The sequence below is a fragment of the Diceros bicornis genome, chromosome 28 (assembly GCF_020826845.1).
Source record: "Diceros bicornis minor isolate mBicDic1 chromosome 28, mDicBic1.mat.cur, whole genome shotgun sequence".
Classification (NCBI taxonomy): Eukaryota; Metazoa; Chordata; class Mammalia; order Perissodactyla; family Rhinocerotidae; genus Diceros; species Diceros bicornis.
This window is the reverse complement of record NC_080767.1, coordinates 44,351,886-44,378,699: the sequence shown is the minus strand read 5'-3', so window position 1 is coordinate 44,378,699 and position 26,814 is coordinate 44,351,886. Positions and strand designations below refer to the sequence as shown.

Genomic DNA, 26,814 nt, shown 5'->3' with positions numbered 1-26,814 from the left:
ACAGAAAAGGGAAAGCCTGTATGCGGCAGAGCTGAGAGTCCTCGGGGTGGGGGACGAGGCATAGGGTCGTGAGGGGAGGTGGACTGATCAGTGTCCCAAAGTAGGGGGAGGAGCAGGGTGTGGGGGTGCCTGAGTATGAAGTTCAGGTGGAGAGTGTGGGCTGGTGAGATCTGTGGATCTATGGAGGGCTTAGGGTAGAGGAAGAGCGGAGAGTCCTGAGAGGGAAGATGAGGGAATCCTGAGAGGGAAAAGCAAAAGATCCTAGAAGCTAAGAACAAGGAATCTTGGGAGGGAGGAGCAGGGGATCTGGGGAGGGAAGAGCAGGGGATCCTGGGAACTAAGAGCAGAGGATTAGGAGGAAAGAGGAGAAGATCCTGGGAGGGAAGAGAAGGAAATGCTGGGAACTATGAGAGGGGGTCCTGGGAGGGAAGTCCAGGGGTTCCTGACAGACCCAACTCCTTAGGGAAAGTAAAGCAGAGGACCTGCCCCTAGGGAGTATTTTACCGCTGATCACAGGGCATGAGTGTTTCCGGGCCAGATTGGGCAGAGGGGGCTGAGCCCCATGACCCCGCTTCCAGCCTGGCCCTAGCTCTTGGATACAGGCCTGAGCCTTTGCCTGGCAGGGTCTCAGGGCCGAACAGGGAGCCAACCAAGGGTCTTCTCTATAGTGGTCTCAGGGGGCACAGCCCTAGGTCCTTGCCCATCCAGGCCCTGAGGGAATCCTAAAACCAAACTTCCAGTGGACTGAAGGAAAGAGGCCAGGATGGTCACTGGCTCCCAAGGCAACCCTGTCCATCCTCCTGCCCATGCTTGGCTCCCTGAGCAGCCCATTCCAGGAGCATGTCTTAACCCGGTCTCAGCTCCCAATGGCCCTGCCAAGCCTGAGCCAAGACAGGTGGTCCTTTGCAGCCTTTGAATATTTTCTCAGGCATCATGACCCACCACCTTGGCCAATCTCCCATCTGTCCCTTAACCCCAGAAAAAGAAGCAGAGCTGGAAATACGGCACAGGGTGTGAGGAAGAGTAAAGTTTCCATCTAGGGAAGCCAAGTCAGGGCAAAATACCAGGGTCATCCTCTGGGCTTTCATGGAGAATGGGATAGACTGGAAAAGGCTTGCTCTTCCCTTCTTCATATCTGGTTCCCTGGGGTCAAGAGCAGCAAGCTCAGAGTCACCAAAGCCAAAGAGCCCGCTGGTTAGGGCTTAACTGTGGCCATGGCCATGGTGGGGGTGGGAGAGGAGGTCAGTGTTCCAAGTAGGCTTGGGCATGACTGCTTTTGCCAGACTCACTCGGAATCCCAGACACCAGCTTCAGGGGCCTTAGCACACGCACAGCCCGCAGCGTTCGCAGGTCAAAGTCAGTGCCAGCCGTGGCAAGGATCCTGGCAGGAACAAAGAGAAAGAGGGAAGTAAGGGCTTCCACACAGAGCCGATAAGAGAACACACCCCCTTATCACCCGTGTCCTACGCCCAAGAGCAGGGACACCTTTGTGCCTGTGTCCCCCACAGTCCAAGCACAGGGCTGGCACAGGGCGTGGGGCTTGCCAGGCAGGGGGAGGCAGGATCTGAATTCAGATGTCCTCACGAGTAATGTTAGCAATGGCTTTTACCAGCATAACCGTCCCTCCAGTTCAAAGGCATCACCTCTAGAGGACACTTGGTCTGTGGCCCCTGGCCTGGCCTTGAGTCTGTCCCCCAGTTGAGTCCAAGCCTGAAACATGTCCTCAAACCAACCCCAGTTGCACTGCAAGCTGCCTCAGGAGAGGTGGTGATGAATGGGGGCAAGAGTTCACTGGACCTTGAGAGACTCCTGAACAGGCACCACACGTTGCCCTTCTTCACTTTATCTCAGGAGAACGTGGGAATGAGGGGCAGCGAAGGTGGAATAAAGGGTTCAGGGGACTCAGAAAAACTATAACAATCAGTTCCATTAGCATAAAAACATATTCCAATGCCTCCCATCTTAAAAACAAAAGATCTCACACCTGCCTCTGACCACAGCACACTTCGCGCCCTTCACACCAAAACTCACTGCAGGTGTCAATCCTTGGTCCCCACTGCCTAACCTTTCCATCTCTGTTCACCTTTGTCCAACTAGGTTCTCACCCTCACCCTTCCACAGAAATGCTGTGTCAAGTCTTCTTGCCAATTCCAATGGTTAAGTCTCTTTCTTGAAACGGTTTCATCTCTTGTCCTTGGGTCAACTCTCTCATTTTCCTCTTAACTCCCTGGGAGCCCCTTCTAGGTCTTGTTTGCCAGCTTTGCCTCCTCTACCAGACTCAAAAATTAGAGGCCCCAGGGCTCACTCCATATAGGATCTACCCAATAGCTCTGAATATCACGGTATGCTTATTACTCCCAAATTTACATCTTTAATTCAAATCTGGAACTCTAGGCTCATATATCCAACTGCCTTTTCGACCTTTCCACTTGGAAATCAAAAAAAGCATATCAAACACTATACAACTAGGGGCCAGCCAGGTGGCACAAGTGGTTAAGTGCGTGCGCTCTGCTGCAATGGCCCGGGGTTCGCCAGTTCGGATCCCGGGTGCTCACCAATGCACCGCTTGTCTAGTCCATGCTGTGGCGGCGTCCCATATAAAGCAGAGGAAGATGGGCACAGATGTTAGCCCAGGCCCAGTCTTCCTCAGCAAAAAGAGGAGGATTGGCAGATGTTAGCTCAGGGCCGATCTTCCTCACAAAAAAAAAAAATTATACAACTAAAGAATTCGTTTTTAAATTTTAACATACTAAAACATGTACTTTTTTTTTAAAGTTCCGAGTTGTTACATCATAGTGACTAAAGAGCTTTTGATTCTTACTCCCAATCTTGCTCCTTCCCCAGTATTCACCCCTCTCAGTGAACAGCACTAGTCAACTGTTATTTAAGCCAAAACCAAGCCTTCATCCCTGACTCCTCTGTCTCTTACACTCCACATCTAATTCACCAACAATCCTACGGGCTCTACCTTTAAAATGCATCCTGGACTCTTAGTGAAGAAGGCTTTGTGCTCCCCTGCTGTAATACATGGCAGTAAGGAATAAAATTTGAGATGGAGCTGGGGTCAAAAATAAGATAAAACTCCCAGGGGATAAAAAAAGAAGAGCAACAAGAAAACCTATTCAAACCAAAATTCCACAGCACATGAGGAAGTCCAGTGCTAAGAGAAACACTCGAGTACTGGAATCAACTATTGGGAGATTAATTTTGTTCAGATGAAATCAACAAATTATGAAACAAAAACGGGCAGAAACAGGTAGGTACTTAAAAAACTAGCTAGAAGTCTTGACAATAAGCAAATAGTTACTGAAATAATACCAGCAGTAATGATGCATCATACTCTAGGTTGGAGACATGGTTTGAGAGTATTAACGGTTTAGAAAATAGTACTGGGGCTAATACTAAGGAATTTACCCACAGACATCAAAAAGACAAAGAAAAAAAATGAGAGAGAAGTTAAGTGATATGGAGGTTAGATCATATATCTAACACACATCAAATGTGAGTTCCAGAAGAAGAGAATAGAGGGAATGATGAAGCAGCAACATCTGAAGAAATAACAGATGAGAAAGTTCCAGAATTAAAGACTTGAGTTCTCAAATTCAAAGTACACTACAAGTGCCAATCAGATAAAGAAAATACATCCAACCAGAAACAGTACGAGGAAATGCAGAATATCAGGCATAAAAAGAAAGTCTTAAAAGCTACCAGAAAGAAAAGACAAATTATCTAGAAAAGAAGAAAAATTAAAAGATGAGAAAGCTTCACCTCAGCAAAAACATATGGTAGAAGACAATTAAGTAACACCACCAAAAAGCTGCAGGAAAATAACTGTCATCTTAGAACTTAATATCCAGCTAAACTGTCAATGAAGAGTGAGGGCAAAATATTTCATACATCAAGTAAGTATATTTTAATGTATATACATAAGTCTATACATGAAATAAATATTTCATGTATAAAATAAGTCATCACCCAGACCCTCAGTAAAACAACATGATAACTGAACCCAAAGGGAATGCACAGTACGTAAGAATAATGGCAGGCACTGAAAATAATTTTCAAGTAGTTAAATTTAATTAATCATTGATTGCTTTTTAATTATGATCCAATTTTTCATTTTTTGTGTGTTTATTTTCTAAATGTAAAACTAACAATCTAGGCAATAATAAAATATTTACAGAAGGGGTTGTACCAGGTGTAGTCACATCAATCATGTCATAGAGGCTAACTCACTCTTCACGGTGTTAGACCAGGGGACCGCAAACGTTTTTTGTAAAGGGCCAGTTAGTAAATAGTTAGGCTTTGTGAGCCATAAGGTCTTTGTCACAACCACTCAAGTCTGCCACCGTAGCATGAAGGCAGCCATAGATAATATGTAAATGAATGGACAAGGCTGTATTCCAATAAAACTTTGTCTATAAACACAGGCTGCCAGGCAGATGGGCTGTAGTTTTCTGACCTCTGCGTTAGACAAACGTATAGTTACAAACATATGTTTAAAATGTTAAGGACATCCAGGAGTGACGTCAGCATCATGGCGGGGTGAGCTTTCCCGTGAACTCTTCCCCCGACAAGATACAACAAAAGCAACAGTCACAGACCAACAACGGAATCCCAGACAGTGAAAACCTAGAGCAGAGGGATCCACACTGCCGCACATCTGAGAGGAACGTGCTGGTCCCCCGGAGGAAGTGGGGAGAGGTAAGGAGAACTCCTCTCCCTCCCCATCAGATCAGGGATCCTGGTCCGTGTGGCTCCCAGAGAGGGGGGAGGGGCGGCCGTCAGCGGGGAAACCGTGGCTCTTTGGACTCTCTCAGCCAGTGGGAAACTCCCCCACAGAGGACTCAGAGGAGCCACAGGGCTACCATCAACATCTGAGCACCCCAGAGAGCGGATAAAGAGGGGCAAACGAGAAGCCTCCCACGTCAGGGACCCAGAGGGCAAAAGAGAGAGCTCCCCCCTCCCCGCAACCCGGACTCTGCAGCTCAACCGACCAGACCAGACCTAGCGATCCGAGGCAGACCTGATCAAACGACTGGACCCGTGGATCGCAGCGGGGAAAAAAAACAACAAAACTGCGGATCGCAGCAGAAAAACCGGGGCAGAGCTGCAGGGGGCTTAGACTACACAGCCCTTTACCACCAGACAGTGGCGGCAGGTGGAAATTGCAACCAGAGACTTCCAGGATGAGGAAAAACAAAACCAACACAGGAACCACGATGCAAAAATATATGAAATCACCAGACCAGAAACAAAATGACAAGCACCCAGAAATCAACCCCGAAGACACAGAAATCCATAAACTAAATGACAGAGATTTCAAAATAGCTATCATAAAAACACTCAACGAAATACGAGACAACACAGACAAACAATTCAATGAGATTAGGAGTTTCTTCACAAAAGAGATTGAAATCATAAAATGTTAATGACATCCAGTAAATGGATAGAAATACAATCTATCTCAAAACCAGCAGCGGGTAAAAAGGTGTGCCGGGAATAAGTAACATAGAACATTTTGTCAAGCTACAAAAGCCTGTGCCTCCTAAAAAGGCAAAGAAAGGATATAAAGAGAAAACACAAAATAAGATATTAGAATTAAGTCCAAATACTTCAGTAATCACAAGAAATATAAATGAATTTTAAGTTCCTATTGAAGTGTATAGTATTAGATTGGAGTTTTTTAAAGTCCAACTGTATTCTACTTACAAAAGACACACCTGAAAAAAAACATAGAAATGTTGAAAATAAACAGATTTTTTAAAGGATATAGTAAGTAAATACTATAGAAAAGAAAATTGGTATAGAAATACTAAAGACAAAACAGAATTTAAGACAAAAAGCAACCTTAGGACTAAAGAAGGTTATATAATGCATTACACTAAAAGGAAAATTTCACCAAGAAATATGACAATCATTAATTTTTATGCACCCAACCTTACAAACTCAAAACAGATAAAGAAAAAAAATGAAAATGCCTCCAACATAGTAGAAGATTCTAACAAAGTTCTTATCAGAATCTGAACGACTAAATACCAAAATTTAGTAAGGCTTTACTAGATTAAAATAAAATTAGCAGTCTTGATCCATTATATAGTTCTAATCTTCTATATCTTTCTTATCTATTTATCTATCTGTCAAAATCTACTCCTAACAAATAGAGAATATACATTTTTTGGAGTACACAGGAATGTCTTTGAAAATTGCCCATATCCTACATCACAAAAGAAGTCTCAACATATTTCAAAGAATTAGTAACATATATTATTGCAGTTCTGCAATTAATGCAATTAAATGAGAATACAACTATAAAAACACATTTAAAAAGAAAATTCACATGTATAGAAACCCTCAAAATGGCCAACTAAATAACTAATTAATTAAAGAACTAACAATAGAAATTACCAGATATTTAGAACTCATCAACAACAAAAATACTACATATTAAAATATATGGAGTTCAGTTAAAGTGATGCTTTAGGGGAGATTTATAAACTTAAATGATTTTATTTGTTAAAATATTGAAAATAAATAAACCAAGCATTGACATGTCTCAAGAATCTTAAAAAAGAACAGCAGAGGAAATTACTACTTTTCTACTTTAGAGAAAGTAGAAAACTGGAAATAATAAAGATAAGAGTAGACAAAGTTAAAATAGGAAATAGAGAAATAATATAAAGCTGAATCTTCGAATGTTTAATAAAATGAACAAGCTTCTTGCAAGAATAATCAAGAAAAAGAGAGTGTACACATACATACACACACAGATACACACATACAAACACACATAACTACATGCATGCACACATGTACACGCATACATATGTACACACATGCACACAGATGCACATAACTGTATGTACATACAGCGAACATAACTATAGATGGGAGAGATTTTTAGAATCACAATCACATATTAACAATTTTATATTTTATTTATAATATTTTATATTTTATTAACAATAAATGTTAAAACTTTGATGAAATGGATATATCTCCCCAAAATGCAAATTACCAAAACTGACTGAAGAAGAAGTAGAAAACCTGAATAAACCATGAACTATTATATTAGTTTTCTACTGCTGTGTAAAAACTTGCCCCAATTCAGTTGACTGGAAATAGCACCATTTACCAGCTCACAGTTCTGCATTCAGAAGTCAGGGCACATCATGGCTCAGCTCTCTGCTTAGAGTCTCACAAGGTTGAAATCAAGGTACCAGTCATTGCATCCTCATCTTGAGGCTAAACTAGGGAAAGTGATGTTTCCCAGCCCCTCGAGGTTGTCTGCAGAATTCAATTCCTTGCAGTAGAAATGGAGTCCCAGTGTTTTGCTGTCAGTTGGGGACTCCTCTTAGCTCTTAGAGGCCACTCTCAGGTCCTTGCCACCTGGCCCCTCAACAGTCCCTCTCATACTTCTAAATTCTGTGACTTTAAGAAGGGACCAGTCTCTTTAAAGTCCTAATCACCTGATTAGGTCAGTCTCACCTGAACATTCTCCCTTTGGTTAGCTCAAAGTCAACTGATTAGTAAACTAATCATGGGAGTAACGTCTCCTCATATCCACAGGCCCTTCCCACAGTCAAGAGGAGATGACTGTACAGGTGTGAGGGCCATTTTAGAATTTTGCATACCAAAACCATTTACGAAAATGAATTTGGATTCAAGTTTCTTCTGCCAGAACATCAGACACAGACAATTCTACAAATGAGTTCTATGAACATTCAAAAAACAGATCATTCCTATGGTATACAAACTGTTTCAGAGACTAAAAATATAAGAAAACTCCTAACTCATTTTATGATGCTGGTATAATCTTAATATTAAACCTAGAAAAGGTATACACATCTCAGTTATAAACACAAATCTTAAAATATTAGAGTAAATCAAATTCAAAGTACATATTTTAAAAGAATATAATGGCCAGGTTAGCTGTCATAGGAACACAAGAATAGTTCAATAGTAGAATAACTATTAATGTAATCCACATTACAAATCAAAATAGAAACTATATGATCATGTCAAAATTTTCAGAAAAATTATTTGATACAATTTTGATATTATTCATGATAAAAAGTCTAGGAATAGAAGGAAAGTTCCTTAAACTGACAATAGGTATCTACTACAAACCATTAGGAGCATTTCTCTTTAAATTCAGGGATAATACGTGTATACCACTTATATTATATGGAGCTCCTAGCCAAGGCAACAACACAAGAAAAAGAAATAAAATATATAAAGATTAGAAAGGAGGAAACAAACTGTCTTATTCACAGATAACGTGATTCCTACATAGAAAACCCAAAAGTATATACAGGCAAACTTAGAACTAATTAGAAAGTTTAGAAATATCATGGAATACCAAATAAATACACAAAAATAAATTGTTTTCAATTACAATTAGAAAATACAATTTTAAAAAGATATTGTTCTAATGGGTGTGGGACTCCTTTCTAGGGTGATGAAAATGTTATAAAATTAGAGAGTGGTGACAGCTGCACAACTCTATGACTGTACTAAAAATCACTGAATTGTATACTTTAAAAGGGTGAAATTTATAGTGCGTGAATTATATCTCAATAAAGCTGTCATAAAAGTATTGTTTATAATAGCAACAAAATCTATAAAGTATCTAGGAATAAACTCAATAAAGTAAGTGCAATACCTTGATAATAAAAGTCAAAACATTCTTGAAGAACAAAGGGATAAGAGAGATGAACCGTATTAATAGATAAGACAATTCAACATCATTAGATGCCCCTTTTCTCCAAGTTAATCTACAAATTCAATGCAATTCCAATAAAAATCTCAACAGATCTTATATAGAGAAAATTCTAAATTTGTAGAAAATGTAAGATTGTCAATACTACCCAAAGCAATCTACAGATTCAATGCAATCCCTATCAAAATTCCAATGACATTTTCTGCAGAAATAGAAAAACTTATTCTAAAATTCACATGGAATCCAAAGGGACCCTGAATAGCCAACATAATTTAGGAAAAGAATGAAATTGGAGGACTCACATTTCTTGATTTCAAAACTTACCACAAAGCTACAGTAGTCAAAACAATGTGGTACTGTTTTATAAGGTATAAGGATAGACAAATACACCAATAGAGTAGAATAATAACCCAGAAACATATGCTCACATATACAGTCAACTGATTTTCAACAAGAGTGCCAAGACCACTCACTGGGGAAACAATAGTCTTTTCACCAAATTGTGCTGGGAAAACTGGATATCCACATGCAAAAAAACTAAGTTGGACCCTTATCTTATACTACATACAAAAAGTAACTCAAAATGGATCAAAGATCTAAATGTAAGACCTTAAACTAGAAAACTCTTAGAAGAAAATATAGGAGAAAATCTTCATGACATTGGATTTGGCAATGACTTCTTGCATGTGACGCCAAAAGCATGGGCAATAAAAGAAAAAGTACATAAATTGGACTTCATGAAAATTTAAAACTTTTGTACATCAAAGAACACCATCAAGACAGTGAAAAGACAACCTATGGAATGCGTGAAAATATTCACAAATCATATATCTAATAAAGGATTAATATCCAGACTATATAAAGAATTCCTACAACTCAACAACAACAAAAACTCAATTTAAAAATAGGCAAAGGGGGCCAGCCCCGTGGCTTAGTGGTTAAGTGCACACGCTCCGCTACTGGCAGCCCGGGTTCCGATCCCGGGCGCGCACCGACGCACCGCTTCTCTGGCCATGCTGAGGCCGCGTCCCACATACAGCAGCTAGAAGGATGTGCAGCTATGACATACAACTATCTACTGGGGCTTTGGGGGGAAATAAATAAATAAATAAAATCTAAAAAAAATAGGCAAAGGACTTGAATGAATATTTCTCCAAAAAAGATATACAAATGGCCAATAAGCACACAAAAAGATGCTCGACATCACTAATCTTTAGGGAAATGCAAATCAAAACTACAGTTAATTACCAACTCACATCCATTAGGATGGCTATTATCAAAAAAAAGAAAAACAAGGGCTGGCCCAGTGGCGTAGTGGTTAAGTTCGCACGCTCTGCTTCGGCAGCCCAGGGTTTGCAGGTTTGGATCCCGGGCACCGACATATGCACTGCTTATCAAGCCATGCTGTGGCAGGTGTCCACATATAAAGTAGCAGAAGAATGGGCACAGATGTCAGCCCAGGGCCAACCTTCCTCAGCAAAAAGAGGATTGGCAACAGATGTTCACTCAGGGCTAATCATCTTCACCAAAAAAAAAAAAAAAGGAAAATAACAAGTTGTTGGAGAGGATGTGGAAAAACTGGAACCCTTGTGTATTGCTGGTGGGAACATAATATGGTGCAGCCGCTGTGGAATACCGTAAGGAGCTTCATCAAAAAGTTGAACATAAGGGCCAGTCTTGTGGCCTAGTGGTTGAGTTTGGCATGCTCCACTTCGACAGCTTGAGTTAGGTTCCCTGGCACAGACCTACACCACTCATCAGTGGCCATGCTGTGGCGGTGACCCACATACAAAATAGAGGAAGACTGGCACAGATGCTAGCTCGGGATGAATCTCCCTCAAGCAAAAAGAGGAAGACTGGCAACAGATGTTAGCTCAGGGTGAATCTTCCTCAGGAAAAAAAAAAAAACAACAAAATTGAACATAGAATTACTATATGATCTAGCAATTCCACTTCTTTTGGGAATATACCCAAAAGAATTGGAAGCAAGGTCTCAAAGAGATATTTGTACACCTAGGTTCATAGCAGCATTATTCACAATAGGTAAGATGTGGAAGCAACCCAAGTGTCCACTGCTTCCATCAATGGATGTATGGAGAAGCAAATCATGGTATAGACATACAGTGGAATATTATTCAGCCTTAAAAAGGAAAGAAATTCTAATACATGACGCAACATGGATGAACCTTGAGGACATTACGTTAAGTGAAATAAGTCTGTCACCAAAGGACAAATCCTGTATGATTCCACTTATATGAGGTACTCAGAGTAGTCACAATCATAGACACAGAAAGTAGAATGGTGGCTGCCAAGGGTTGGGGGAAGGTGGAATGGGGAGTTAGTGTTTAATGAGGGCAGAGTTTCAGATTTGCAAGATGAAAAGAGTTATGGAGACGGATGGTGGTGATGGTTGCACAACACTATGAATATACTTAATACCACTAAACTGTACATTTAAAAAGGGTAAAATTAAGACATAATTTTATGTTGTGTATTTTGCCACAATTAAAAGCAACTGGAAAATAAAGAGAGACCTAAGTACAGAAAGCAAACATTAAAACTTTGGGAAAAAAACAAGAGAACAGTTCTACAACTGTGAGGTAGGGAAGGATTTCTAAAAAAGATATAAAAATCACAAACCATAAAATAATAGATTGATAAATTTGACTACAATAAAATTTAAACTGTATCACAAAAGATACTACAGAAAAAATGAAAAGAAAAGGATATTTGCAATGCATATAACTGACATCGAATTGGTTTCTAGAATATATAAAGAATTCCTATAAATCCATATGAAAAAATACAAATAACCTATCAGAAAAATGAGCAAATTACAAAAGAGAAAAGAATATGCTCCAAAATCAGGGAAATTCAAGTTAAACTAACAAAAAGATACCATTTCACAGTCTCAGTTTAGCAAACAATGTTAAAGCTGGGGATGTCAAGCAACAGCTCTACTGGTGGAAGAGAAAATTGCAGAATCATTTCAGAGAGCATTTGGCTGCTTCTAGAAAATCTAAAAATGAGCATCCCTATGACTCAGGAAACCACTTCTAACTACATACTAGACACGTCACACAAACACTGGCAGAAATACACACAGGCATGTGCATAGCAGCACTGCCTGTAATAGTGAAAAACAGAAACAGCCTACTGCTCCTCACAAGGAGAGAGGAAAATAATTGTGGTACATGCACACAGTGGAACATTATTCTGCAGTGCAATATGGATGAGCATGTAAAATTAAATAAACCCACACACATTAACATGGAAAATGTTTAACACAATGTTGACAGGTAAAAAGGCAAGTTGTGAAATAATTGTATATCTATGCCTAAATACATATACACACACATAACTAAAACCATGCAAACAATACTGTATATTATTTATGGATACAGACATACATAGTGAAAGTTGGAATACCCACACATACACAAGCACTGGAATAAGGAACACAAATTAAGATAGTTGTTATCACCAGAAGGTAAAAAAGAAGGAAAGAGAAAGAGAAGACAATTTGATTGAGGGATTGTATTCAGAAGACTTCGACTATATCTGTAATGTTTCATTTCTCTAAGAGAATCTCCAAAGCTAACTGCCAACTTACAGGGAAATGCAAGGGAGGGGACCACGCACGGTAAAAAAACACACGGACGTGCTGTGAGCAAAGTCTAAACCATGGAAGACACAATTGATCCAGACGGTGAGGGGCCCTCGAAAAGCTCCAATGCCTTCCCAAGAGGAGACAAATCACATACAAGGAAGTTATTTCTCCCTTCCCCTAGAGCTTTCTGTCTACCAGGCATCAGGATGCTCCCTGATAAACCCTGAAGTGTCAGTAAAATGACCTTAGAAGTTGCACCGGCCAGCAAAGACCCAAAGATACAGAAACTCATTCTGACGTGTTCAAGCTGTCATGGTCCTACGGGAGAGGAAAACAACTTGTTTTTTAATGAAGGATTCAAAGGTATTTAAACTGAGACAAGAATGTATCTACAATCTTCAGAACCATAAAGACACAAAATCTACCCAAATGATAGCCCTGTGAAGTAAATTACAACCTAACTGCACCACTAGGGCTCTGGGACCCCCCAGTGTTTGAGCTGAGAGGCCCCACCATGGTCATCGGTGTTTCAGGAAAGAATCTGGTCCTCATCCCAGCCAAGGAAAGCTCTCTGACGAGGCAACCCAGAAATGACATGGGAGGAAGCCTCCATTTCATTTGTTGAGATGAGTTTCCTTAGCGGATTAGCATATTTAACTCCCAGGAAGACTTACAATTAAATATAGAAAAGTTTATGAAAATCAAACTTTCCGTATTAATATTTTTAGGTTATGATTAAGAGAATTTATCAGAACACACCAACATGCTAAGTGTGGTTGCAGTTAGCATCCCATTAGCCCTGTGATTCTAATTTTTAAAATGTAATGGAAATTGATTAGATTTTTTATTTTAAGTTGAAAACTTAATAAGTTTGTAAAAAGTATTGGAACATTTAAGCAAATTTATGATTCATCATATTTATACTTTATTATTTTATTGAGGTCATATCGGCTTTTAACGTTGTGTAAATTTCAGGTGTACATCATTATATTTCAGTTTCTGTATAGATTGCATGGTATTCACCACCAATAGTCTAATTTTTATCCGTCACCATACACATGTGCCCCTTCACCCCTTTCGCCCTCTCCTCAACCCCTTTTCTTCTGGTAACCACTAATCTGTTCTTCTCATCTATGTGTTTGTTTATCTTCCACATATGACTGAAATCATACGGTATTTGTCTTTCTCTGTTTGACTTATTTCACTTAGCATAGTACTATGGTCCATCCACGTTGTTGCAAATGGGACAATTTTGTCTTTTTTCTATGGCTGAGTAGTATCCCATTGTATATATGTATTCCACATCTTCTTTATCCAATCATCCATTGATGGGCATTCGGGTTGCTTCCACATCTGGCTATTGCATATTTAAACTTTAATTTACTGTATATACAATACTTAAGTACTTAGGAAGGTCCAGTTATAGTAAATTTATAATTAAAATTTTAAATATTTGACATTAACTAAGTTTATGGAATGGGATAAAACACTACTTAGAGTGTCCTTGAAAGTGTTTAAAATTGCTAAATGTATAAATATAACTTTTCATAAGCTGAATCTAAAAAAATTTTTTTAGTTTCCAGTTTTATTGAGAAATAATTGACACACATCACTGTATAAAGTGTACAGCATGATGGTTTGATTAACATATATTGTGAAATGATTACCACAATAGGTTTAGGTAACATCCATCATCTCACACAGATACAATAAAAAGAAAAGAAAAAAGAAATTTCTCCTTGTGATGAGAACTCAGATCTACTCTCAGCACATTCCTATACGTCGTCCAGCAGTGTTGGCTGTGGTCCACGTGCTGTGCATCACATCCTCAGCACTTACGTGTCTTATAACCGGAAGTCTGTGCTTTTGACCACCTTCCTCCAGCTCCCCCAATCCCCGCCTCTGGTAACCACAAATCTGATCTCCTTTTCTATGAGTTTGGTGGTGTGTGTTGTTTGTTTTTAGATTCCATATATAAGTACAGTATTTGTCTTTGTCTGACTTATATTTCACTTAGCACAATGCTATCTATGGCAAGGTCCATCTATGTTGTCACAAATTGAATTTAAAAATTCTAAAAAGAACTATATATTTAGATTTATAACTTTAATAAACTAAATCTTGATTTTTAGAAACTAAAATCATTTCTGAATAATCTTTTTTGTGCACAAAATCCACTCTCAAGGGTACCAACAAACCCACATTTATCATGCAGGATCTCCTTTAAAATCAGATAACAAAATAAGAATTACCACCATAATGCTTATTTAATCTTATTCCAAGAGTTCAGGCTAACCTAATACAACAAGAATGAGACATAAGGAAAAACAGATAAAAATGATTACTCCTGGAAGACAGTGATAACACTCCCAGGAACTTGGTCAAGAGCAGAGTTTCTCCAAGTACTGCCCCAGGACCAGCAGCCATCAGCCTCACCTGGGAAGTCACCAGAAGCGTGAATTCCGGGCCGCCCAGACCTCTGAGGGTGGGGCCCAGCATCAAGGACAGTGAAGCCCTGTGGGTGATGCTGATGCCCACCGGTCGAGAGCCTCAACTCGAACACCTTCCTGCAGGTCTGCAAGTGCCCTCCTGAATTCCACAGAGGACAGAAAGTAGCATAAAGCCTTAAAACAACAGCACAATGAGACCAAAAGCAATGAGAGAAAAAAACAGGCATAAAAAAGCAATCTGTAGGTACCGTCATCACACCTGTACTGAGAAATCCAGGCTGAAAAAAATCAGAACTCAGCTGCAGGCCCACCATCAGCAAGCAAAGGTGCATAGCTCCCCTCAAACCCGCCCTGCACAAATGCCCACCTGGGAGAACAAGAAGAACACAAGTACTCAAAAGCTAACGGGACACCAGCTAGGACTAGCTAGAAATATAACGAAACAAAACACCTCAATCACAACAGCATCAATAAGTACAAACCACTTAGGAATAACTTTAAAAATATGAGTGACCTATATAAAGAAAACTATAAAATCTTATTTACAAAAAGGAGGGAGCACCGAACAAATGTTAAGATATACGGTATTCCTGGATGGACAGACAAAATACATATTTTAAAAACTTGATTCTCTACAAGTCAATGTCAAGATTCTCAATAACTGAAACAATATCCCAAAAGGAATTCTTTGGACTACAATAAATTGATTTCAAAATTTGTCTGGAAAACTAAATAGGCAAAAAATTAAAGATTCAGAAAAGAAGCACAAAGAGTAAAAGACTTGGTTCATGAGACATTAAGATGTTTCTTTGAGCTCAGCAACTAGACCACAGGCACCGGTACAGAGAGAAAGGGCTAGATAGGTCCAAATTGAAACACAGAAACAGCCTGCTACACAGAAAAACACTTAAATATGCAATAAAGAAAGCATAACCAAATGATGAGGAAGTGAAGAATCTTTTAGTGTGATTTACAGAGGAAATGAACTGTCATCCAACTTCTAGGCATTTGTCCCAAGAAAATAAGCAGTGGTGTGGTAAAGACGTATGTATGTTTTTTGGTCTTATCTATAAAAGCAAAATTGGAAATAACTTAAATGCTCCGCAGTAGGGGAATGAGTGAAGTCTGTCCACACGGCAGAAGAACCATACTCAGTGTGGGGGATGCCCAGACATCGGCCTCCGTGCGCAGAGCCCCCGGGACACAGGGGGCCTGCCCATGGTGGAAGCAGGATGCCCTCAACATCCCTGAAGGATGACACCAATCGTGTATTTTTAAAATCTACACAGAGAAAAAGTTTGGAAGGAAATAGCTCAAAATATTAACAGTGGTTATCTCAGGATGGCAGAAGTGTGTTTCATTGTTTTTATTCTTTTTTACATGAGCATTTTAAAGTGAGAAAATCAATATTTTTTATTTATACAGAAAAGAATAATGTTTATCCTTCTGAAAAAATACAAAATAAAATAACTTTGAGGTACTTAAAGACACTATATTAACAACAATAACGAAAAGGTAATTATAGCACAGATCCTTGTATTCAACACATATTTCTTGGGTGCCTACTATTCCCAAAGTCTTAGGCTGCAGAAAAATCCTGGAAAGCAAGGCAGCAACATCAGCCTGGGAAGGGCCCGGGAGCTCAGAAGCTGGGGCTCACATTCCACCCCCACTCTCCCCTCCTCCAGGACCAGCCAGTGCCTTCCCTCTCTACTCAATAAATGTTAGTGAAGAAGCACTGAAATTGCCCCAACTAAATGGCAAAGGACCCACACAGATAACTCATAAAAGTGAACACATTTTTGTAATGTGTGAACATGTCCAGACTCCTCAGGAATGGAAACTGAAAAATAAAACAGCAGTGAGGGACGCGTTTACCCCAAACTTAACAAGAGCTTTGGAAACGTAACACTCAGCGGTGGCAAAGTTGTTGTTACACTAACGATTTAAATAGAACTGGTGGGAATGTAAACTAATACATCCCATTTGAAAAACAACATGGCAAAATAAAATGCCATAAAATGTTTAAACACTTTTAACCAGTCCACTCTGGGAATCTGTCCCATCGAAATAACACAAAATTAAGACGCCACAGTTATGGAGACGGGCATCACGGTATTATGATGAATAACCCCAAATAGAACCTTCTCAGTGAATGAACCTTAAAAACATTACACTACGTGAAAGAAGCCAGACACAAAGGGCCACATATTGTATGACAACATTTATATGAACGCCAGAACAGACAAATCCATAGAGACAGAAAGTGGATCACTGGGATGGGGAGTGATGCTAAAGGGTGTGGGGTTTCCTTTCTGGGATGATGGAAATGTTCTAAAATGAGGTTGTAGGGATGATTGCACAACTCTATGAACATGCTAAAAACCACTGAATTGTACACTGTAAAAGCATGAATATTGCAGTATGTGAATTTTACCTCAATATGCTGCTGTACAAAAAGAAAAAGGTAAAGCACAAGTTTTTATGTAAATTGTGATTACAACTACATAAAATAGGCAGGAACTTGGGACTCCGAGCACATACACCTAGCTTGCAACTACCGTCAGCCCAACCTCCAGGCCCAGCTCCCTACACGTGGAGCAGCGGGGCGTAAAGACGTGGCACAGACGTGGGGACACAGGGATGCTGGGCACAGGCGCAGGGGCACCAGGCACACACACCAGCCGGTGCCCTTAGAGTCCCATCTCACACTCGCATCCAAGGTGGAGAGTGCTCCCAGCCACAGCAGATGGAGGAGGGATGGGACCACGTAGCTGCAGCCTTGGCCTGGGCCCCTAACCCTAACCAGAAACTCACCCCACACCCCCAGACTCTGGGGTCCCAGCTGGGCCTCTGTAACCGCATATCCTAAATAGTGGCTGCCTTTCAACAGCTGTCTGTGCAGGAGCATCTGGGTGCACATCACAGCCAGAGCCAGCGTCTGAGGCCTCTCCCAGCAGCTCTCCCACCTCCACCCTTCACAGCCCAGCCACACCCCACAGGACCACCCATTTTTGAGAATGCCAAGAGCTGCCAGAGGCGACCAGAACCCACAGCTGTCCATGAGGAAGCGGCAGGACCAGAGATGCCACTGATTGCCCCCCAACCCAATCCTAATGCTAACCCTCACCCCACGGACCTGGGTGGTCACCCTGGCCTGCCCCTGCTTCCCGCCCTTGCTTCTTGCTGCCCCTCTTTGGGGTAGAGCCCTACCTCTACCCCATCCACCTGAGCTAGCCCCTCAGAGGGTCTGTGCTGAGCCTGCGGGACCACAGACCTTGTGTGGCCCTACAGTCCTCAATACCATTCACACGTGTTCTGGGGCTCTTTGGGGACAGCCATCAGAACCACAATGATGAGGCCGGTGATGACAGGCTGAGGGGTCTCTGGCCCACTGGGTGCATACAAAGCTCACTGCGTCTTCACACTTGCCCCTTGGGAGGGGACAGCTGTCATCCTGTTATGCGATGGGCGGGGGACATCCTCTGCCCCTCCCCAGACCGAGCCGGCAGCTCCACCTGAGGCTCCCCTTCGGTCAAGCCCAGCAAAGGGAGCAGAGACAGGGTGACCACGCGTCCCCAGCTGCCCAGGACAGCTGCTACAGGCGTCCCTCTGATGATCAAAAAACACCTCAGTGTGGACAACAAATCAGCACAAAGGTCTGGAGGGCAGGTGCCCACCCACCCCCTAGGAGACACTGGCACCACGGCCGCTGCAGTTCTGGCTGGGCTGAGCAGAGCCTCCGTCCCGGCTGGGGCCTGAGGCAGGAGGCATCTCAGAGGTGCCACTCAGCCCCCTTCAGGGAGCTCAGGCCCTGCCGAGGCAGGGGGCTGGGGATGCCCTCTCCACCCTGACATAAGCACCCTGAGCTCAACAGGGCTTGCACAGAGGAACCTGAGCTCTGGGCCACCAGAACCAGGACGCTGGGTCGGGTGGCCGGGATTCAAGTCGGAGCCTGCATCTTCCTGGCCACTGGACTTAGGGAAGGCACTGCCTGTCTGAGCACCCGGTCCCTCATCTGTGATGTGGGGGTAGCAGTGTGAGGGTCCAGTGGGCTGTGGGGAGGCTGCCATGAGACGCTGCCCAGAAGAAGTGCCGGCAGCGCCAGCACCCACTAGCACTCAGTGGCAGGAGTGTTGGCACCAGCGTCCTTAGGATTATTACCTGTGTCACCAGTGATGGGGGGCAAGGCGGTGTCCAGCACCATAGGAAGCCAGGAGTGCTCCGCTCAGGAGAGGCATCCGCACCTGCACACTGCAGCCCTGGCTCACGCTGGGCAGATGGAGGTGTCTCCAGGCCAGGACCGGCGGGGTGGGTGCCGAGCCAGTCAGGCCGCAGCCCCGGCCTCCAGCCCAGGGAGACACAGGAGCTGAGCTGGCACACATGTGGCAGAGGTGGCACATTCTCCAGGAACTGCTTTGTCACTGACTTTCCAGTGCTGGTTCTTGCCCAGGAGGCTGCTGACGGTTGCCATGGAGACAGCCTGAGGGTGTCCGCCAAAGATGCCTCAGCCTCCTCTCAGCCTCTCCATCCTGCCCCCCCAATACTGCCCCCTATTCCCCGGGGCTGAGCAAGAAGCACAGACCCAGGGCCCCCCTGGCCCCAGTCCCCTGCACTAGAGGCCCTGAGTCTGCTCCAAACCCAGGAGACCTCAGGCAGGATTGAAGAAGGGCCCCCATCCCTGAGAACATACCTGGCAGCAGACAGCACTCACATCTCATTCAAACAGAAACACCATGGGCTGTCTGTTGCCTGCCAGGGACTCTCAGAGGTCAGCACCATTACCCCACTCTTACAGAGGAAGAAACTGAGGTTCAGAGAGCACATCCAAGTGTCCAGGCTCACAATCCAGGAGGACATGGAGCTGGGACACTACCCACTGTCTCATGCCCCACAGTGATGTGCTGACCCACGCTGAGGTCAGCCTCACACACAACAGAAGTGTCACAGTCCCTGCCCAAAGCACAGGAAAGTCCAGCTACATGTGGTCATCCTCCCCAAGCCCTCCCCCTAAACAGGACTACAGGACAGGTGGGACCCCACAGAGTGGACAGCAATGACTCCAAGCCCCAAACTCCTTCAGGGCACAGTGGGTGACACTTGCAGAGATGTGCTCTCCAGCCCCTCATGCTGACCTCCCTGACCCTCGTCACCCCCCACCTGCATTGGGAGAAGATGGTCCCCTAGGTGGACATCGTGTCCTTGGGCTGGTTGAAGTGCTCTGTGCAGCTCAGAAAAGGCCTATCACTTTGGTCAAGTGCAGCAAAGCTCTGACCAGTGAGGTCACGAAAACATGGGATACTTGCAGCAGCCGTGGAAACCCCAGGAGGAGATGCCATCAGAACCTTCTTTTTAGGGTAAATCTTACTCCTCCTGCATCCCCTGAGGGCCAGGGAGGCCAGGGTTAAGAGCTTGGACTTCCGCTCAGTCTAGGTGGAATCCCCACTTTGGTTCCTGCAAGAACTTAGACAAATTTCTGGGCCTCTCTCACCTTCCAGTCTGTAAAGTTTGGAAGGTCATCTCCTCCCTGCAGCAGTGAGGAGCCCCGCCAACGGAGGCCAGTAGGAAACCTGGACTTCTATCCCCACCTGGAAGTAACCAGGCAAAACACCCCTCCCCTTGAGAGTCAGGACGAGAGAGAGACCCAGCTAAAGCAGGTTTAAATAAGATCCAGAGTCTCAGAAAATAATGTGGAAATGTCCAGGTTTCAGTCAAAACTCATTTATCCAAAAACTAGGAAGATTTCAAACTAAATGAAAAAAGACAATCAATAGATGCCAAGGTTGAGATAACAGAGATGTTAGAATTATCTGACAGGGATTTTGAAGCAGTTGTGATAAAAATGCATCCAAAAACAATTACAAAGATGCTTGAAACAAACAACAACAAAAAAGAAAGTATCATCAAATGAATAAAAGATATAAAGAAGAATAAAATGAAAATTCTATAACTGAAAAATACAATAACCAAATGAAAAGCTAAGAGGATGGGCTCAACAGCAGAAGAGAGGGAACAAAGGAGAGATGCAATGAACTGCATGACAGAACAATAGAAATTACCCAATGTGAATGACAGAGGGAAATGAGGCTTAAAGACAGAGGAGGCAGAGACAAAGAGGGAGCCTCAGGACCTATGAGACTATAATATTAATATATCAGACCCCAGAAGGGGAGGAGACAGAAGGTAGAGCTGAAAAAGTACTCAAAGATATAATGGCTGAAAACTTCCAAAATTTGGCAAGAGGCTTTAACCTTCAGATTCAGAAGTTGAGTGAATTCAAAACAGGATAAACTCAAAGATATCCATGACAAGATATGTCACAGGCAAACTTCTGAAAACGAAAAACTCTTGACTGTGACAATTGGAAATTTGAAAGTGGAATGCATTGGGTGACATGGAATTATTTTCTTAGGTAGATAATGTTATTGTGGTTACACAGGCCAGTGTCCTTATTCTTGGAGTGTTAGATATGAAGCTTCATAATACCTATAACTTTTAAATGGCTCAGCAAGATACATAACACAAGAAGAAAAAAGAGTGCAAAATTAACATTTATTGAATCTAGGTGGGGTATATATACATTGTTCATTGCACTATTTAACTATTCTCTGAAAATTTTCATAATAAAAGTGGAGATAGATACTAAAAAAAAAAAATCTTGAAAGTAGTCAGAGAAGCACAACACCTCACCCACAAGGGAAAACAATTAAAAGGACTGCGGATTTCTCATCAGAAACCACGGAGGCCAGAAGGAGGTGGCACAATGTTTTCAGTAGTTGACAGAAGAGAACTGTCAGCCCCGACACCTACACCCATCCCCAAAAAACCCTTCAGGAATGAAGGGGAGTCAGGAAATTCTCAGACGAAAAAGTACTAAGAGGATTTGTCACCTACAGACCTCTCCTAAAAGAATGACCAAAAAAAGTTCCCTAAACAAAAATGATATGATGAAAACAAGGAATTGTTGACCGTGAGGAAGGAACAACAATGGAAAGAACAAAAAGAAGAGTACATACGATACAATTTCCTTCCCCTTTCGAGTTTTCTAAATTTTGTTTGATGGTTGAAGCAAAGATTATAGCACATTCTGATGCAGTTCTAAATATGGAGAGTTCTAAATATGTCTAAATATTTAAGACAGTTATATTATAAATGGGGGAGGTAATGGGACACAGGTACATAAGATTTTTATACTTCACTTGAACTGGTAAAATGGCATGAATAGACGGGGATAAGTTACATATCTACAATGCAGTACTTAGAGCAACCACTGAAAAACCTGTACAAGGGATACACTCAAAAATACTATAGATAAATCAAAATGGAGTTCCAAAATATGTTCAAGTAACCCATGGAAAAGTAGGAAAAAGAAATCAGAGAAATAAAAAACAGAGAGATCAAACAGAAACAAAAAATAAAATAGTGGACTTAAGCCCTAATGTATCAATAATTATATTACATGGAAATGGTCTAAATGAGCCAAATAAAAGACAGAATTGCATAAGGGATTAACAAACACAACCTAACTATATGCTGTCTATAAGAAGAAACTCACTTGAAATGTAACAATAGAGGCAAGTTGAAAGTAAAAAGATAGAAAAAGATAAATCATGCAAATATTAATCAAAGAAAAGCTGGAGTGACAATAGTAACATCAGATAATGTAGACTTCAGAGCAAATAAAACTACCAGAGACACAGAAAGACATATAAAAATAAGATCTACCAAGAAGACATAGCAATCCTAAACGTGTATGTCCTCAACAAAAGGGCAACAAAATATATGAGGCTAGAATTGATAGAACTGAAAAGAGAAATAGACAAACTAACTGGAGACCTCAGCAGCCCCTCTCAACAACTGACAGAACAACCAGACAGAAAATCAGCAAGGATATAGAAGACCTTAATCACACCTTCGACAAACAGGATCTAACCCACCTTTACAGAACACTCCACACAACAACAGCAGTATACACATTCTTTTCAAGCGTCCATGGAACATACACAAAGAGAGACCATCTCCTGGGCCTAAAATAAACCTTAACAAATTTAAAATAATCAAAATCATACATAGTATATTCTCTGACCACAGTGGATTCAAACTAGAAATCAATAACAGAAAGATACTGGAAAATCTCCAAACATTTGGAAACTAAACAACACATTTCTAAACAATCCATAGGTAGAAAAAGAAGTCTAATGGAAATTTTAAAAGTACATGGAACTGAATTAAACTAAAAATACAACATATTAAAATTTGTGGGACACAGATAAAGCAGTGCTGAGAGGCAAATTTATAACACTATATGCATACCCTGCCAGCCCTGGTGGTCTAGAGGTTAAGATTTAGCGCTCTCACAGCCACAGCCCAGGTTCATTTCTCAGTCAGGGAACCACAACACCCCTCTGTTGGTTGTCACACTGTGGCAGCTGCGTGTTGCTATGATGCTGAAAGCTATGCCACGGGTATTTCAAATACCAGCAGGGTCACACGTGGTGGACAGGTCTCAGTGGAGCTTCCAGACTAGATGGACTAGGAAGAAGGACCTGGCCACCTACTTCCAAAAAATTGTCCATGAAAACCCTGTGAATAGCAGCAGAGCATTGTCTGATATAGCACGGACCAGGCAGGGTTCCGCTCTGCTGTTCACAGGGTCTAGGAGTCAGGATCTATTCAAAGACACTAACGACAAGAAATATGCATACATTAGAAAAGAGGAAATGTCTCAAATCACTAATCTAAACTCTCACCACAAGAACTGAGAAAAAGAAGAGTAAAATAAGCCCAAAGCAAACAGAATGCAGGAAATAATAAAATAAGGGCAGAAACAACTGAAATTTTTTTAAAAAGAGAGAGAAAGAAAAAATTAATGAAACTAAGAGCTGGTTCTTTGAAAAGATCAATAAAATTGACAAACTTCTAGCAAGACTGACCACCATTCCCCAAAAAAAAAGAGAGAGGGAGAGGTAAGATACAAATTACCAATATAAGGAATGAAACAAGGGTTACCACTTCAGACTCTGCATCCATTAAAAGGGTAATGAGAGACTATGAACAACTCTACACACATAAATTCGACAATTTAGACTAAATGGACCACTTCCTCAAAAAAACACAAACTACTACAACTCACTTAATATAAAATAAATAATTTGAATATCCCTATAACTATTAAGGAAATTGAATCCCTAATTTTAAAACCTCTCAAAAAGAAATCTCCAGGCCCAACCAGATTCACTGCAGAATTCTACCAAACATTTAAAGAAGAATTCACACTGTTTTTACATGATGGCTTCCAGAAAATAGAATGGGGAGGGGAACACTTCCAAATTCATTTTTTGAAGCTTGTATTATCCTGATATCAAAACCCAACAAAGACAGTATCAAAAACAAAACAAAACAAAAAAAACTACAGACCAATAGCCCCCATGAATACTAGATGCTAAAATCCTTAACAAAATATTAGCAAATAGAATTCAGCAATATATAAAAAAGAATTCCATACCATGACCATGTTTATTCCAGGGATGTAAGCTTGGTTCAATACCAAAAAAAAATCAATCATCATAATCCACCATATTAACAGGCTGAGAAAGAAAAAGTCATGTGATCATACCAATGCAAAAAGAGCATTTGACAAAATCTGACACTGATTCATGACAAAAACTCTCAGAAAAATAGGAATAGAGGGGATCTGCCTCAGCTTAATAAAGAGCATCTACAAAAACCTACAGGTACATTATTATATGGTGAAAGTCTGAATATTTTCCTCCAAAAATTGGGAACAAGGCGAAGATGCCCACTCTCACCACTCTTATTCAATATAGTACTAGCAATTCTAGCCAGTGCAATAAGGCAAGAAAAGGCATACAGATTGGAAAGAAAGAAATAAACCTGTCCCTATTTTCAAATGACATATTTGTCTACATAGAAACTTTCAAATATTCTCAAAAAAAAAAATCTAGAACTAATAAGTGAAGTCAGCAAGGTTGCAGGTTTAAAGATAAATATACAGGAGCCAGCCCAGTGGCACCAGCGGTTAAGTGCGCGTGCTCCGCTGCGGTGGCCCGGGGTTTGCTGGTTCGGATCCCGGGCGCGCAACAATGCACCGCTTGTTAAGCCATGCTGTGGCAGCGTCCCATATAAAGTAGAGGAAGATGGGCACGGATGTTAGCCCAGGGCCAGTCTTCCTCAGCAAAAAAGAGGAGGATTGGCATTGGAGGTTAGCTCAGGGCTGGTCCTCCTCACAAAAAAAAAACAACAACAAAGATAAATATACAAAAATCTATTGTTTTTCTATATATTAGCAATGGATTTGTGGACACTGAAATTAAAAATACAATGCCATTTATAATCATGCGAAAAGAAAAGAAAAACTTAGATGTAAATCTAACAAAACATGCACTGGACTTGAATCCTGAAAACTACAAAACGCTGATGAAAGAAATCAAATAAGAACTACATATACAGAGAGACATACCATGTTCACAGATTGGAAGACTCAACAGAGTAAAGATATCAGTTTTCTCCAAATTAACATACAATTTTTATACAATTCCTATCAAGATTTTGTATATATATTGACAAGATTATTCCAAACTTTATATGGAAGCAAAGAAACGAGGATAGCTAAAACAATTTGGGAAAAAAAAGGAAGAAAGTGGGAGGAATGAGTCTACCCAGTTTCAAGACTTATAGCTACAGTGATCAAGACAGCGTGGCGCTGGTGGAGGGACAGACACAGATCAATGGGCAGAAGAGAGACCCACACAAATATGCCTAATGGACTTTTGATAGAGGCACAAAACAATTCAATGGAGGAAATATAGCCTTTTCAACAAACGGTGCTGGAGCAACTGGACGTCCACAGGCAGGAAGAAAAAGAAACTTAACCTAAACCTCACACCTGATATAAAAATAAACTCAAAATGGATCACAGACTTACACATAAAACTTTTAGGAAAAAACAACATAGGAGAAAATCTTCATGACCTAGGGCTGGCAAAGAGTTCTCAGAGTTAAAACCACAAGCCCAAGCCATGAAAAGAAAAACTGATAAATTGGACTTCATTAAAATGTAAAACTTTTGCTCTGCAAAAGTCCCTGTTACGAGAATGAAAAAATAAACTACAAATTGGGAGAAAATATTTGCAAGCCACATATTTGACAGTCGACTACTATCGAACAACCCAATTAGAACATGAGCAGAAATATACAAAGAGACATTTCACCAAAATGGACATACAGATGGCAAGTAAGCACATGCAAAGATGTCTGACATCATTGGCCATCAAACTAAAACCACAACAATGTATCACTATGTATCTATCAGAACAGCTAAAATAAAAAATAGTGACAACACCAAATGCTGGGGAGGATGCATGTCTTCTCATGTCTCAGGAGCTCGCCCTGCCTACCTTTGTCTTCCTACCAGCTCTGGTGAAAGATCTGCAGGGCTCTGCGACCAGGCCTGCGCCCACACTGCCCACATTCCCAGGCTGTGGACCCTGAGAAGCACAAGGAGTAAATGCACCACCCTGGGAGGGGCCTTTACCTTCCTGGAGAGAGGCCCTCCCTGGAGATAGTGCAGAGCCCACCTCCAGGCCACACGGTCAGCGGCAGGGCTGGAGGGCAGCTGGAGGCAGGTGAGGGGGCCCTGCCTTGTGTCTCGCATGCTGCCTCTCCCTGTGTCCTTGCAGGGGCTTGTCGGTCTCAGACTGTACCCCAGTGGAAACACTGCACCCCAGTATTGATTAGGTCAGGGGAAGAAGGAAGCTCTGACTTCCTGCCCATCCTGGAGGCTGTCCCCTCCCCCCCACACTGCATTCCCAGAACCAGGGCCTGAGACAGCAGGTGCTGGTGAGAGGCCTGCAGGGAGGGGAAGGCAATGCCTGAGCTCCCTCAGGGGTTCCCACCCTCGGATAGGAGGCTGCACCGTGCCCAGGGCACTGCCCTCTCTCCTGCAGTCTCAGCAGTGCCCCCCAACCCCTGCCCTGGTCCACGCTCTGGAGGGTCCTAGGATGGGCGGGGGA

The 26,814-nt window shown here is 41.8% G+C and overlaps 1 protein-coding gene across 2 annotated transcripts in view; it reads right to left on the bottom strand.

Annotated features, from left to right (window-relative positions):
• The window catches only part of CACNA1B (calcium voltage-gated channel subunit alpha1 B), a 206,271-nt gene that overhangs the window by 164,122 nt on the left and 15,335 nt on the right, over positions 1-26,814 (bottom strand). For both annotated transcript variants that reach the window (XM_058524660.1, XM_058524661.1), the window contains exon 4: positions 1,290-1,381. In XM_058524660.1, coding sequence (XP_058380643.1) covers positions 1,290-1,381 — 92 coding nt within the window. The remainder of the gene's footprint in view (positions 1-1,289; positions 1,382-26,814) is intronic.